This window comes from Sorex araneus, chromosome 3 (assembly GCF_027595985.1).
Source record: "Sorex araneus isolate mSorAra2 chromosome 3, mSorAra2.pri, whole genome shotgun sequence".
Classification (NCBI taxonomy): Eukaryota; Metazoa; Chordata; class Mammalia; order Eulipotyphla; family Soricidae; genus Sorex; species Sorex araneus.
Window position 1 is genome coordinate 80,348,177 of NC_073304.1, and position 14,524 is coordinate 80,362,700.

General features: G+C 37.7%; 1 protein-coding gene across 1 annotated transcript in view; it reads right to left on the reverse strand.

Annotated features, from left to right (window-relative positions):
• The window catches only part of AQR (aquarius intron-binding spliceosomal factor), a 93,527-nt gene that overhangs the window by 12,158 nt on the left and 66,845 nt on the right, over positions 1-14,524 (reverse strand). Inside the window, exons 25-30 of the mRNA XM_004609758.2 lie at positions 11,873-12,008; positions 11,416-11,625; positions 9,579-9,716; positions 4,842-4,913; positions 2,548-2,735; positions 1,578-1,749 (exon numbers count right to left, since the gene is read on the reverse strand). Of these exons, the coding sequence (XP_004609815.1) occupies positions 1,578-1,749; positions 2,548-2,735; positions 4,842-4,913; positions 9,579-9,716; positions 11,416-11,625; positions 11,873-12,008 (916 nt within the window). The remainder of the gene's footprint in view (positions 1-1,577; positions 1,750-2,547; positions 2,736-4,841; positions 4,914-9,578; positions 9,717-11,415; positions 11,626-11,872; positions 12,009-14,524) is intronic.

Here is a 14,524-nt window from a genome sequence, read left to right on the forward strand (position 1 = left end):
TATGGAACCAGAGAAATAGAACAGCAGGCAAGGTGGTTGGCTTGTAAGAAACCAACCTGGGGGAACTCAATCCTTGGTACCTCATGTGGTCCCCAAGAACCACCAGGAGTGATACCTGAGTGCAGACCCAGGCAGAAGTCCTGAACACCACTAGGTGTGGCACTGCCTTGGCCCCCCAAAATAAAAAGAACTTCTGTATGCATTGCTGCCTCTTAAAAATAAATTAAACAGGACCCTGTATTTTTCAACCTATCATTTTTTTCTCTATTTATACAGCAGAAAATTATATTACATTCTTAATAGTTATGCAACATTTCATTACATGGAATATGTAATAGTATAATTAATCCCTACTGAAAGCCATTTAGACAGGTCTAATTTGGCTTGTGCTTGTGGACCACTCCTGTAGACACTCAGAGGACCATATGTGGTACTAGGGATTGAACTAGGACGGGACTCACTCCAGGCAAGCGCTATAACCCTTGTGCTATATCTATGCAGCCCAGTATTCTTGTTCAGATTGCATTTCTATTGGAGTATTTTTTTTTAAAGAGACTTTAATTAGAGTTCCATATATGTTCACACTTTAACTTGCTATTAAACGTCAAAAATAAATTTTGGGTCCTCCCTCTCCCCACCCCCTGGACCCAGCACAGCTGAGGTGAGCCCAAAAGTCCCTAGCACAACAGGTCCAAGGAGAAACACATCTTTGGGCTCTGGCACTGATGGTGAAGTGTTGCTGAGAGTGGATTCCCAAAGTGATGCTTGGGTGCCCATTCATTCATTTATTTTATTATGAAGTATTTTTTACTTTTGGTAACAAATTTATAAAGATTGTTCTCAACCCCAACATTATATCAGTCGTTTGTTTGGGGGGCCACGCCTGGCAGTGATCAGAGCTGACTCCTGGCTCCGTGCTCAAGGATCACACAGGTTTGGAGGACCATATGAGATTCCAGGGATTGAACCCAGATTGGCCACATGCAAGGCCAACACCCAACCCACTGTATTATCTATCATTCTGGCCCCATAAGCATCAATCTCTTCCTCTTCCTACTATGTTTACAATTTATTTTCTTTGGTGAATACATCTTTAATTCTTTTTAAAATTTGAAAATAACTTTTTTGTGCTGTACATGAGATGGGGTTTTAATTTTTCCTTCTCCCCTCAGAGACACAGTAGGTAAGGTAAACTGCTACACTTGCATACAGCAGACAAGGTTTGAGCTCTGGTCCCTGGAGCCCCATCTGACCCCTTGAGCAGCACCATTAAGTGATGCCTGAACACAGAGGCAGGAGTAAGTCCTGAGCACTGTAGGATGTGGCCCAAACCCCCTGCACCTCCAATTTTTCCCCTTTCTGTCTCCACATTTTTTTCTTTTTTCTATTTTTTTGCTTTTGGGTCACACCCAGCAATGCACGGGGGTTACACCTGGCTCATGCACTCAGGAATTACCCCTGGCGGTGCTCAGGGGACCATATGGGATGCTGGATATCGAACCCGGGTCGGCTGCATGCAAGGCAAACGCCCTACCTGCTCTGCTATTGCTCCAGCCCCATTCACATTTTTTTCTTACCTGATAAAAGTAAGGATTGGGTTCTGATTCTCCCACTCCCTGAAAGTCTTCAACGTTGATGAGCTGGAAATCATACAGCAAACCAGCATTTGCGGTACTGAACTCCGGCAAAAGCTGCACGTGAGGCAAGTTCCCTAGATTCTTGTACCGCCAGTTGTAGAGGTTGCACAGGCTTTCAAAGACAAATCCCCACCACACAGAAAATGTTAGCAAAGTAAAATCTATTTTAATATATATAAGTTTCTAAGAAATCATTGTTTCAATTTTTACCCATGTTATACTAATCGTTTTAGCAATGCTTTTCAAACCTTTGCTTCTCTATTTCAAGTAACCAAAGGTTGAGAGAACAGTGTAGTATTTTAATGACGGCTCCAGTGAGATAAACGCCATCTTTAACTCTTAAATGAAAAAAATCACGGAAGAGTCTAAAAGTTGAGGAAAATGTTCAGCTATACATGGGGCCTTTGCACCTTCGCAGTGTTTACTTCTCTTGAATTTTACTTTTGATTTTAAAAATGGTGTTATACCATGTACCTTTGGGGGATATAAAGAAAGAGGAAGGGACAATGGAAATTAACTGTGTACAGATACTTTAATCAAAATAAAGTGAAGCTGGGGCTGGACCGAGAGTATAGTGAGTAGGGTGCATTCTTTGTACATGGTCGACCTGGTTTAATCCCTGGCACCCTATATGGTTCCCTGAATCCACCAGGAGTAACTCCTGAGCAACGCAGGATGTGGTTTACCCCACTCAAAAAATAAAAAAATTAAGTGAAGGAAATCATTTTTTCATTCCATACACCATGCCAAAGGCAAAACTGGTGCTTTCTGACTTGTTGACAGTAAGACTCTGAAAAGTGGGGAATGCTGAGTCTGGAAGATTCTATTTGCATCATGTATGCTATTTGGATATCCTTAAATAGAAGTATTCCCAACCCTTCTTCCCCCATGCCGCCACTCCTGCTTTTACCTTGCTCTGGCTCTCCCTTGAGCATCAAGGTCTACAGTAGGAACTCCTACCCGGACAAAGCGAGTAAATAGAGACTGTTCCATGTTAGAATATTTCTGAAAGGCCATGTTCTTAATGACTGGAGGTAACTGATGATGATCACCAATCATAATCCATCGTTTAAGTCGGCTAAAACCATCCTGTGGATTCTAGAAATAAAAAGTGAGGCAAAATACTCATACTAAAATATTAGCATACTACTCAACAATATATTACTTAAGAGTCTTGCTATTCACAATGTGATTTTATTAGTCTACTATTTCCCGGCTTCAGAGAGCCATCTGGTAAGTTTATAATTTTTTTTTTTTGGTTTTATTTTATTTTATTTTATAAATTTATTTTTTATTGAATCACCATGTGGAAAGTTACAAAGCTTTCAGGTTTAAGTCTCAGTTACATAATGCTTGAACACCCATCCCTTCACCAGTGCACATATTCCACCACCAAAAATCACAGTATACCTCCCCCCCCACCTCCCCAGCCCCCCACCCCACATGTGTAACTGGTAAATTTCACTTTACTTTCACTTTACTTTGATTACATTCAATATTTCAACAAAAAAACCTCACTATTATTTATTTGGAGTTTCTCCCCCCTAAAGTCCACCTGCTGAAAAGAAAGCATTTGATAATTTGCTTTTCATTGCTGAGAATGAAGAGATATGAGATTGAGAGGCCACACTAGCAGCTGCATGGGTTTGGATTTCTGTATTTTAGTACTTTAGTAACTAAGTCCAGAGAAATATCTGCCAGTAATTGCATCATTGTAAGCTTGTACCTCTCAGCTACTTTTTTTTTTTTTATTTTTTTTTAATTTATTTATTTTTAATTAGAGAATCACCGTGAGGGTACAGTTACAGATTTATACACTTTTGTGCTTATACTTCCCTCATACAAAGTTTGGAACCCATCCCTTCACCAGTGCCCATTCTCCACCACCCGTAAACCCAGTGTCCCTCCCACCCTCCCCAATCCCATCTCCCCCCCACCCCACCCTGCCACTGTGGCAAGGCATTCCCTTCTGTTTTCTCTCTCTAATTAGCTGTTGTGGTTTGCAATAAAGGTGTTGAGTGGCCGCTGTGCTCAGTCTCTAGCCCTCATTCAGCCCGCAACTCCCTTCCCCCACATGGCCTTCGACTACAATGTAGTTGGTGATCGCTTCTCTGAGTTGACCTTTCCCCGGAACGTGAGGCCAGCCTCGAAGCCATGGAGTCAACCTCCTGGTACTTATTTCTACAGTTCTTGAGTGTTAGTCTCCCACTCTGTTATTCTATATACCATAGATGAGTGCAATCTTTCTATGTCTGTCTCTCTCTTTCTGACTCATTTCACTCAGCATGAAACTTTTCATGCCCATCCACTTGACTACAAAATTCTTGACCTCCTTTTTTCTAACAGCTGCATAGTATTCCATTGTATAGATGTACATCTGGTAAGTTTATAGCATGACATTTGAACCAAGCATAGTAGGTACTATCACTCTTGGCTAATGGTATAAAGGGGAGAGTAGAAGAATTGAAAAAGCAAGCATGGTAGGGTCCTTAGAGTGGTCTGGTAGATTAGACCAGAATTAGACTAAGGTTGCACAGATACAGTGCCCAAGAAGAAAAATGGGAGAGCAGATTGAATTAGAAGTATGCTGGGAGTGAGTTCTGAATGCTATGCCAACAGTAAAATATATTTCCCTTTAATTTCCTACATTACTTTCCTACATTTCCTACTCTACAAGTCTTTGTGCTGCTTGAAACATAGCCTGATGAAACATATTCCAAGTCTTCACTTACTTGGTGCATAGGAGTACAACTTTTGGAACCCAGTATTAAGCCATCCCTTAATATCTAGGTTGGTAATTCAATAGTTTATTGTTAATAGTTTATTGTTAATAAGCAAAAACTTCAGTATAAGAAGAAATATTATTAATATTACAATTTAGCTAAAGAGAATTTAGGCATATAGGAAAGCAATGTACTCAGTGAGAACTCAAAAATAAATCTAAAAGCAACTTTAACGAAAGAAATGAAAAAATAGCTCACCTATCTTCTGGTGAGCAATTAACAATGTAGTATCCTCAGAAACTATAAACAAACTAATAACCAGTGAATACATTAGTTTGTTGACTTAAAATATAGTATCAAATATAACAAGGTTAAGAGAATATATAATTATGGCAATTAGCACCCCAACACTAAGCTTTCTGATGCTAACCACAGAAATGTTAAAGCTACCCTTTCTTTGTCTCAAATTTTAATTTCTTACCTGTAGAAGAAGAGGTATAAATGTTTCTATCTCCAAAATTTGAGCAGCCTCTTCCATTAAGATATTGTCATACTGAGAAAGAAAAAAAAAGTGTTGGACAAAAGCTTGAAACCAACTATTACCGTCACTATAATGTCATCCAGGAAAAAAAACCCAAAATTTCAGATAAGAATAACAATACAGAAGTGAGCCAAAGAGAAAGTTCATTATCTTATGTAGCATCATACTCCTGAGTCTCCAATTCAAGTCTGTAACTTTAAGAAGGTCCCCTCAATACTCTCATTTCTTTGGTTATAATATCAACTTAATCATTTTCAACTCAGTTATTTAGGTTTAACATAATAAAAAATTCTATGATTATGTAAAATATTCTTTTTAAAAAAACTTTTTTTACTAGTGAGTCACCATGAGGTACAGTTACAGACTTACAAAGTTTGCGTTTGCATTTCAGTCATACAATGGTTGAGTACCCATTCCTCCACCAGTGCCCATTCTCCACCAGCAATGGTCCCAGCATCCTTCCCATCACCCCATCCCATCCCTTCCACTCCACACTGCCTTTGCGGCAGGGCATTCCCTTTTGCTCTCTCTCTCCTTTTGGGTGTTGTGGTTTGCAGCAGAGGTATTAAATAGCCATCATGTTCGGTCTATATGTATAATATTCTTTCTATTGATACTTTTCCTCTAGATAATTTGGGAGGCAGGGGCAAATGTTTAGGTGTGTGTGAATTCTACCTCGTACTCAACAATGCACTTCTATTCCACCCCAAGCTTTCAATCTGTACTTAAAGCACGTTAATTTATATTTCCAAGTCTCTTTATTTTCCCTGTTTGTTTGCTTTTAAGCCATTCCAAAACCCAGCTACATGCAAGGCAAATGCTCTACTGGTGTACTATCATCACTATGGCCCCTACTTCCAAATCTCTTGATTATTTTTCTCTACTTCTACTACCATTACATCTTAGTCCAAGCCACCATTCTGATTACTACCAGCTATCTCTTTACTAACTCCAATCTCTTTTTATCTTTCCCTAAACCACTGATAAAACAGTTACTAGGAGACATTACTTTCTGACTACAAACCCTTCATTGGCTCTAAACTGTCTTCGGGTAAAGAAAGATGGCCTGTACAAAATGGGTTAACCAAGGTCTGGGTTTAATCTAGTCCCTGCCTTCTTCATCTACTTACCATGATAGCATACTCCTTACTCACTAGTTTTCACCTTCAATAACCTATTTCATTTTCTCAGAAGGGGAAAAGTCCTTGGCCCATGCATTTTCCCACTTTACTTTTCTTCTGTTTTTCTCCTAATTTTCTTAAAATATCAGGTCATGGGGCAAGAGGTGAGGCTCAGTGACTGGATGCATGTCTTGTGTAGGTGAGGCCTCGGGCTAGATCTTTTACAACGCCCCTCTCACTCCCCAACAGCTCCCCTCACATACCGGCTTAAAACCTACTTGACCAGACCTTCTCTTCTCAAAACAAAATGGGGTTCACAATGCTCTGTTCTTTCGCCTCACAACAATTTACTATCTGAACCCTCCTACTAGTCCAAGTGTCTTGTGATGCTGAGGCAGTATATTCATTCAAAAAAGTAAAGTCTTTCTCTAACATAAAGAAATTTTATTCTTTTTTCTTTGAAGAGGACCTCTTTCATCTGTCCCGTTCTCTTCCAGATCTACTATCAACATGTTTTATTATTTCTCCCCCTTCTAATTCTGATTGCTAATTATGATATCCAGTTTCTTCTTTTATTGGTAAAGTATCTTCTTTTAACTCGGATTAACTACAAATTAATGGGCTTTCCCCCTCTGTTTTTAAGGTTTTTCTTCTCTAGTTTTCTTTAGTTTTTGGGGGAGAAGATGGTAGTCCTTTCACACAACTAGATTTATTCTTCTTGATTTACCCAAATGCTCTGAAGCTAACTGTTTATATGTTCTGCAATTTCTGTGCACTGCACTGTCGTCCCGTTGTTCATCAATTTGCTCGAGTGGGCACCAGTAACGTCTCCACTGTGACTTGTTGTTACTGTTTTTGGCATATCGAATATGCCAGGGGAAGCTTGCCAGGCTCTGCCGTGAATTTCTGTGCTATTCATTTAAATTAAAATATGCCTCTATCGGGGCTGGACGATAGGATAGCGGGTAGGGCATTTGCCTTGCACGTGGCCAACCCGGGTTCGAATCCCGGCATCCCATATGGTCCCCTGAGCACTGCCAGGAGTAATTCCTGAGTGTAAAGCCAGGAGTAACCCCTATGCATCGCCGGGTGTGACCCAAAAAGCCAAATATATATATATGCTTCTATCTATAACTGCTCAAGTTTGGTAGCTGATTTAGATCCCACTGGACATGATGAAAGGTTTAATTCTGCCTTATTTCTAATGAAAACTATCTGAAGGTTTAGGTAAGTCCTGCTTCTCTAGCAGGATTAGCACTAATGGATGCCAAATTTTCCTTCTGCTACGATTTATCAGGTCATTCTGGTGGGAGCTGAGAAGAAGGAGGAGTTCAAAGAGTCATAGTTGCCAGAAGTCCCTGCAAGGACTCTGAGGATAATAGATACAATACTCACAACAGAGTGGGAGTAGCTCAGAGAGGGCAGGTTAAAGAGTCTGCTCTCTGAAAAACAATTCTGAACATCGAATGCAATTTAGGTGCCACAAATCTATCTATAGATCCTGCTCTTTAAAAAGGAGATTTTAATTGCAAAGCAAAACTATGACAAAAAAAAAAAAAACTATACTAGTTTTGTCATAGGAAAGAAAAGAAAGACCAAAGTGCATGTAAGCCTCCATGGGTACAACACAATCAAGACAAATCCTAAAATGGAAACTTAACATTGTTTGATATAAATGAAAAGGATAAAGGAAATAGGGGATAGATCATGCTGGCACTTAAAAAAATACTAATATTCTTAATATTTTTAACCAGATACTTGTAAGCTTGATTAAAAATATATTAAAACTGAAAATATAAAAAAGTCTAAGGGATATCTCCTTCAGTACTCAAGCAAACTATCTTTAGATTTCTGTAAAGAAAAGGATTAATGAAAATTTGATAAACGATGAGTAATATTTTGTAGAATCTGCATTTGAGACGCTACTCAAAACTATCAATAAAAATTATAATTCCATTTCCTATTGTTTAACTGATACAATTTAATACCAAATTCTAAAAATATTTAATATCATTCCTCAGCATGAAATATTTTGGTGCAAAATGCTCATTAATGTCTATAAAAGGCTAACTTGATATCACCAAGGCAAGTTCATATTACCTGTTAAATAAATTACCATCCTTGCCCACCTTGCTGAGAAGCCTTTCAACAGAGATAGCAACAATTCGATCACTTTGAATTAATTTAGCACCTACCCTCCTTCCAGGGAGCACGGAGCATTGTCACCTTACTTTAAATACAAAACAAATCTCTGCAGTCAGACTTTGGAACTGAGGTTCCCAGGGTGGGAGAGGGGATGAGGACCCAAGGGAGGAGGAGGTACATTTGACTGAGGTGGAGAGTTTCTGGAACTTTGGTAATGGGATGACAGACATCTGAAGGTGTGAAAATGTGCCCCTAAAATATACCCAGTGTTGCAAAACAGAGAAAAAAGTTAATAGGTAAAATGAAGGTGGAGCAAAGATGATGGAGAAGGCTGACCTGTGACTTATTTATGATCAAGAGATCTATCTGCATTAAGAGAACATTATACTCATTTATATATATGTGCCATCAAATGAAGGAGCATCAAGATTTACAGAGCAATTGCTAACAGACCTAATGAAAGATGCAGTGACAGCTTGTGAGGGTGATGGGGCTGCAACACATTACCCCACTGATACTGGGATTGATTACGCGGATCAGGCTGGGTAGGCCTGCATCCCCTCCCACCTTCATTGCTCCCTGTGTGTCCTTCCCAAAGCTGCACACTGAGCCAGAGAGGACAACCTTCCCCAAACAGCAACTGCCATTCTTCAGTTGAGGGTATACAAATAGCCGGGTTCCCCAGTGAGAACCTCCAAACAAGCTCTCGATATATTGCCAGCAACACAACAGCAGCAGCAGATTTTAACAGTCCCTTTCACTATTGGATAGACTGACCAGACAGAAAATCAGGAAGCAAACTGGCTGAAAAATAGAAATGGGAGAGATGGGCCTAACTGTGGTACACTCCTAAGCTATAAGAAAAGATGGAACCCTGCAGTTCATTGCACCCAGAGATGTACCTGGTAAAACTTAGTGGCCTTTGTGGTGCTGGAGATTGAATAGGGGTTGGTCACATGCAAGGCATGCGGCTTAACACCTTGTACTATCTATTTCTTCGACTCCTGTTCAGAGATTTATTTTTAAGATAGTGAAAAGAGACTAAAATACCTTAACAACTAGAGTTTGGACAATCATATTGTCATAACATTATATATAGGACATACTGATAGTAACTAAATGTAGATATATTAGATTTGCAGTTCACTAATATAAACAAGGGAGTTTCCATCACTATTTAAAAGGATACTTTAAAATAATTAATATATGGACTTAGAAATTAAGCGAGCCAATCTCAAAGGGGCAATGAAGGGAAGGGGAGGAGTGGCAGGAGCAGGGTGAAGAGGGAAGGGAAAGGGAGGACAGAGGAGGGAGAAGAAAAGAAAGAGAATGAAGGAATGGAAAGGGAAAGGAAAAGGAAACAGGAAAAGGAGAGAATAAATTAGATGAAGGAACTAAAGTAAGTCTTTACCTTGAAACCTAACTTGACTAAGTCATGTCGTTTTAAGGCAGCATGAGTACAAGTCATAGCAATGATTTTGGCTTCTTTCACCAAAAGGTATTTAGATCTGTCCAGTCCACTTCGAAGCAATTCAGAGGCCCTGAATTCCTATGAGTCCAGGGAGAGAGAAAGGAAACAATAAAAGATTATTTGGAAAATAAAGTTTACGCGTACATTCATACAACTTAATCAGATCTAATTTCTAAAAAATTATTCTAAGTCTAAACTACACCTACTCTATCATCTCTATCGTGATTCTGTTCATCATTGGGTATGAACTGAGTTCAAATAACAGTTGGTATTTGAACTACAATTTGTCATTAGAAATTTTTTAATAAAAACAGGAATAGGGGCTGGAGTTATAGCATAGAGGGTAGGGCATTTGCCTTGCATGCGGCCGACCCGGGTTCGATTCCCAGCATCCCATATGATCCCCTGAGCACTGCCACGAGTAATTCCTGAGTGCAGTGCCAGGAGTAACACCTGTGCATCGCTGGGTATGACCCAAAAAGCAAAAAAAAAAAAAAAACAATGAACAAAACATTATCACTGTATGCTGTATGTACCTCATTAGAGGTCTAGTTAGAAAAATAGAAACATTTCAAGTATTTGTAACAAAGGGAACTTAATGCATAACAGTGGGTACACAGGGGAGAGAGGAAAAGAAAAACCAACATGAGAACATGAAGTAGGATAGCAATAGCAAAAGTTACTACTACCAGCCTTGAGATAAATGTTATCACAGACCAGAGACTGAGATGCCAAAATTAAGTTGAAGTAAATAAACGGTGGTTAAGCTTGCAGAAACTGGGACCATGAGAGGTATAAAACCGTACACAAAGAAGGCTGGTGGACAAATATCCTGTTTTCTCTCTTCAATTTCTGCCTTGTATCTCACTGGTTAAACCCACTCACTGGTCAATTTATTAAAGAAGTTCGAGAAATCCAACTTCCAAGGATCAACCCCACCCTAAAACATGGTAAAGGATCATCTACTTAGCCAATCATAGGAATGAATAATAAATGGGGATGAGAAACAAACAAATCCAAGCCAAGATACATCAAGTTTCTGAACATTAAGTCACATTCTTGTATCCTTGTCCTTACTCCAACATAAAACAACTACAATTTTTCCTTAAATTGGGGGAAATCCCTATATTCCAGATATAAATACTTCTCTGTCTTTTTTATGGCTGCGATTCTTATTTCTTCCTTAATAATTGAGATCAATAATCCTGGCTAACACGACAAGCCAATGTTTTGCCAACTAGTTAAGAGGCATTAAAAAAACGAAGGCTGATCATGTGGCAGTCTTAAATTCTAATCCAAAGTATTGGTGAATCTTCTAATGGAAATATTCCTTTCTTAAATGCTAAGACGTTATACCAGAAACACGAGAATGAATATCCAATTGATACCTTGATTTTTACTTATTGCTTAAAACTATAAATGCTCGTAACAATCATACTTACAAGTAATAATCTAGCTTATAAGACTTTTATTTGCTTTCTGTGCCTCCCAAGCGATGCTCAGGTCCTGTGGTGCTGAGGAAAACCTGGCTAGCCCAGCAGCGCTCAGAGACCTGCAGAGATACACTGGCGATGCTTAGGGGATCATGTGGTGCTTATAAGCAAAGCAGGTCAGGCGCATGCTAGACATGACCCTCACCACTGTACTAACTCTTGGCCTGCTTATGAGATTTGAACATTCCACATCAATTTCATTAAAAATCAAAACAGCTGAAAATAAGACCTTAAACAACACCATCAACAACAAAACACAGCTAAAAGAACTTGAGAATCCTTACCTCAAGTTGAGTAAAGATTTTCTTAATATGCCTAAAGCAGCCTTCAGCAATTTCCATGTCTTCTTCATAAGATCGGCTTTTAAAAATGGGTTGAGGAGCATTTGCAAAATATTCATGAAAAGGGAAAAAAGTGGAGACTTCCGTAACGTCTGGCAATGTATTACCTTTATTTTTCACTTTGCTGATATACTCTTCCCAACGAGACATTACCTATATGGAAAAAGAGACATGAGGTTAAATTTGCCAGCAAATAATTAAATTTTCAACAATAACTTATAAATTCAAGTGGGAAAAAGAGGTTTTTCTAATCCAATCAGTCAAATGTTATGTTCACAAATAATTATCTATTCAATAATAACGAAAAGCAAGCATTAAAGATGGATGTCAACAAAGTATCCCAGTTTCTAATGGAAGACAACTATACTACAGTAAAACACAATTTCCACTTATGTCTTACCTGGTATAAGAAGAAATATCCTGCAGTTTCACAAGTATACGAAGCATCACCTGGAACGCCAAGACTCTTTTGCAATCGTTTAACTTCTTCTAAAAGTTCTATTCTTCGAGCCAGAACATAATTAACTCTTCCATATCTAAAAATTTCAGTTAAGAATAGAAAATTATGTCATAAAAAAACTTTAAGAAATTCAGTAAAATATTCAAGAAAATAATAATAAAGTGGCATAAATCAATGTTGTTTCAATTACAAAAATATAACTGGAGTGAAAAAAATCAGAATGGAGACTATAAGTGGCCACAAAGAAAAACCAGCAAAAATAAAAGAAATAATTGTCATTTGTAAATGGTAGTCGGTGAGCTATTTTATACCAGAACTACTTAAAATGTACCTGATGGCTAAGTCCTGATATACAAAAAACTGTGTTAGTGGCTGTGAGGAAGGAAAATCAATCATCACTAAAAATACCATTCAGTCAATTCCTGCTCTGCACCACCACTAGATCTTTACAAAGAGGCAATGCAGGGCATTCTGCTAGTAGTCTGTCTCATCACACAAAGACAGTTTCTGGATTGACTTTTTCTGTTTGTTTTTGGGTCACACCTGGTGTTGCTCCGGATATATTCTCAGCAGGTTGCTTGGGGTCATTTAGGGGAACATGCAGTGACATGGATTGAACCCAGGCCTCCTGCAGATTAGATACTTTGGAGAGTGATTTTTACACTATCATAAAAGTAGATTTGGTCTAAAGATTTTGAAAACAAGTGTTTTCATGTAGTTTATCACTGTTACCTATATATCCTAGCATGAAACATGAGACCTGACTCTAGCAGCTTCATAGATATTTGCTGAATTAAGGTGGGGGAAAACCCTCAAATTTGTCAAGTACTTGGCTCAAAGGTAAGTAGTGAAGTAAAAGTGTAAGAGAAAGGGCCAAATAGATAGTACAGGAGGTACGGTTTGTGCCTTTTAGGTAGCTAACCCTATTTGAAACCCCCAGCACCTCATATGGTTCTTGGAACAAAATCAGGAATAATCCCTGAGCCCAGAGTACTGTTGGGTGTGGCCCCAAACACACACACACACACACACACACACACACACACACACACACACACACACACACACACACACACACGGAGAGCTGGATAGCAAAGTCTATATATTTTTCCCCACAATAACAAAGTATCTCCTATAATTTTTTAATACTAAATTTAAAAAGGATAAACAGTGCTCTTATATTTAAAGTCAATAATGAAAACAAGTTATATTATATTCCTACTGCTCCATAGCTCACCTTTGAAGGATCAAAAGAATGATCTAGAGCCAAAAAGAGATATTAGACCTGGTCTGTTAGCAATTTTTCCAGCTTAGTAGAATATAAACACTAGAGCAGATATATTTTTACTATTACCTCTTCTGTAATTTATAACTTTTCCTACAATGCATGCTTGCCAATAAGAAACTAGTAAAGCTTAAAAGACTAACAGAAAAAGACAAAATTCTTATGATATGCTAAATTTAATACTGTATATTGAAATTCAATGTACTGTTTACTCATTTATCCTTCAAATATTTTTCCAACTATTCTAAAAATAATCTATTGATTTTAAAAAAAGCAACATACAAATATATGAATAATAGCATGATTATAGCTGATTATTTTTAAAACAGACGAAATCTTGTTTTGGAACTAGCAAATTATGTATGATCATTAAATAAATCACTATGTTTTAAAATTTTCTTTTAGGGAAAGCAGTATATGCTTCAATATTAAATATTTGTTATCTATTTTTTAAACTGTGGCATAGGGAGAGAAATAAAAGAAAATGCCAACTGAACTGACACACACATACATACTAATAAAAGTGGGACTTCACTTCTGTATCAGAAAGCATAAGGTATCTCCCCTCAAAAAAACCTGGTAACAAATATTTTGAAAATGTTTTCCATTTCATTACAATATTCCTAAACAAACTATAAGTTGTGTTGCACTAAAATATAGCAGTCACCATTCTATTATTATCTTTATATTTACCCAATTCTGAATTGCTAGATTTTAGTCAAGCTCACTTCTGTAAACAGACTTTAATATAAGTAAATGGGTGGAAAAGATTCTTCTTTACTGAAGAATTTAGAAAAAAAGTATTCCTGGCTAATACAAAATTAAGACTCAAGAGCCCCAATTAACTTAATGTGTGTTGCTCTTCGATCTGACTTTTTAGAAGCTACAAATGTTTGGTGACCTCTAATAATACAAGATCTCAAAATAGATGCAACATAATAATTTAATACTCTTTAGCTCGTTTGATGTCTACGATCAATTTAGTTAAAGGTCATATTCAATAGCCAAAGACTATATTAAATATGTGCAGCTGTTAATTATGTCTATTATGTGAAATCATGCCTTAAAAAGGATTTAAATATAAATGAAATGAGCTGTTATAAAGCAACTTAAAAAAAAAAAGAAAACAAAATAGTAATGACAGAGGAACTTCAATCTATGAAATTTTAGCCACTTTACAATATGTAATATTAAATAAAGTCCACTTAAACTGGAAGCACCTAAACTGGTACACAAAACCTAAAAACTTGCATTATCTTTAAATCTTTAACTGATTTCACTGAATGAATTAACTACTTAAATGGTTT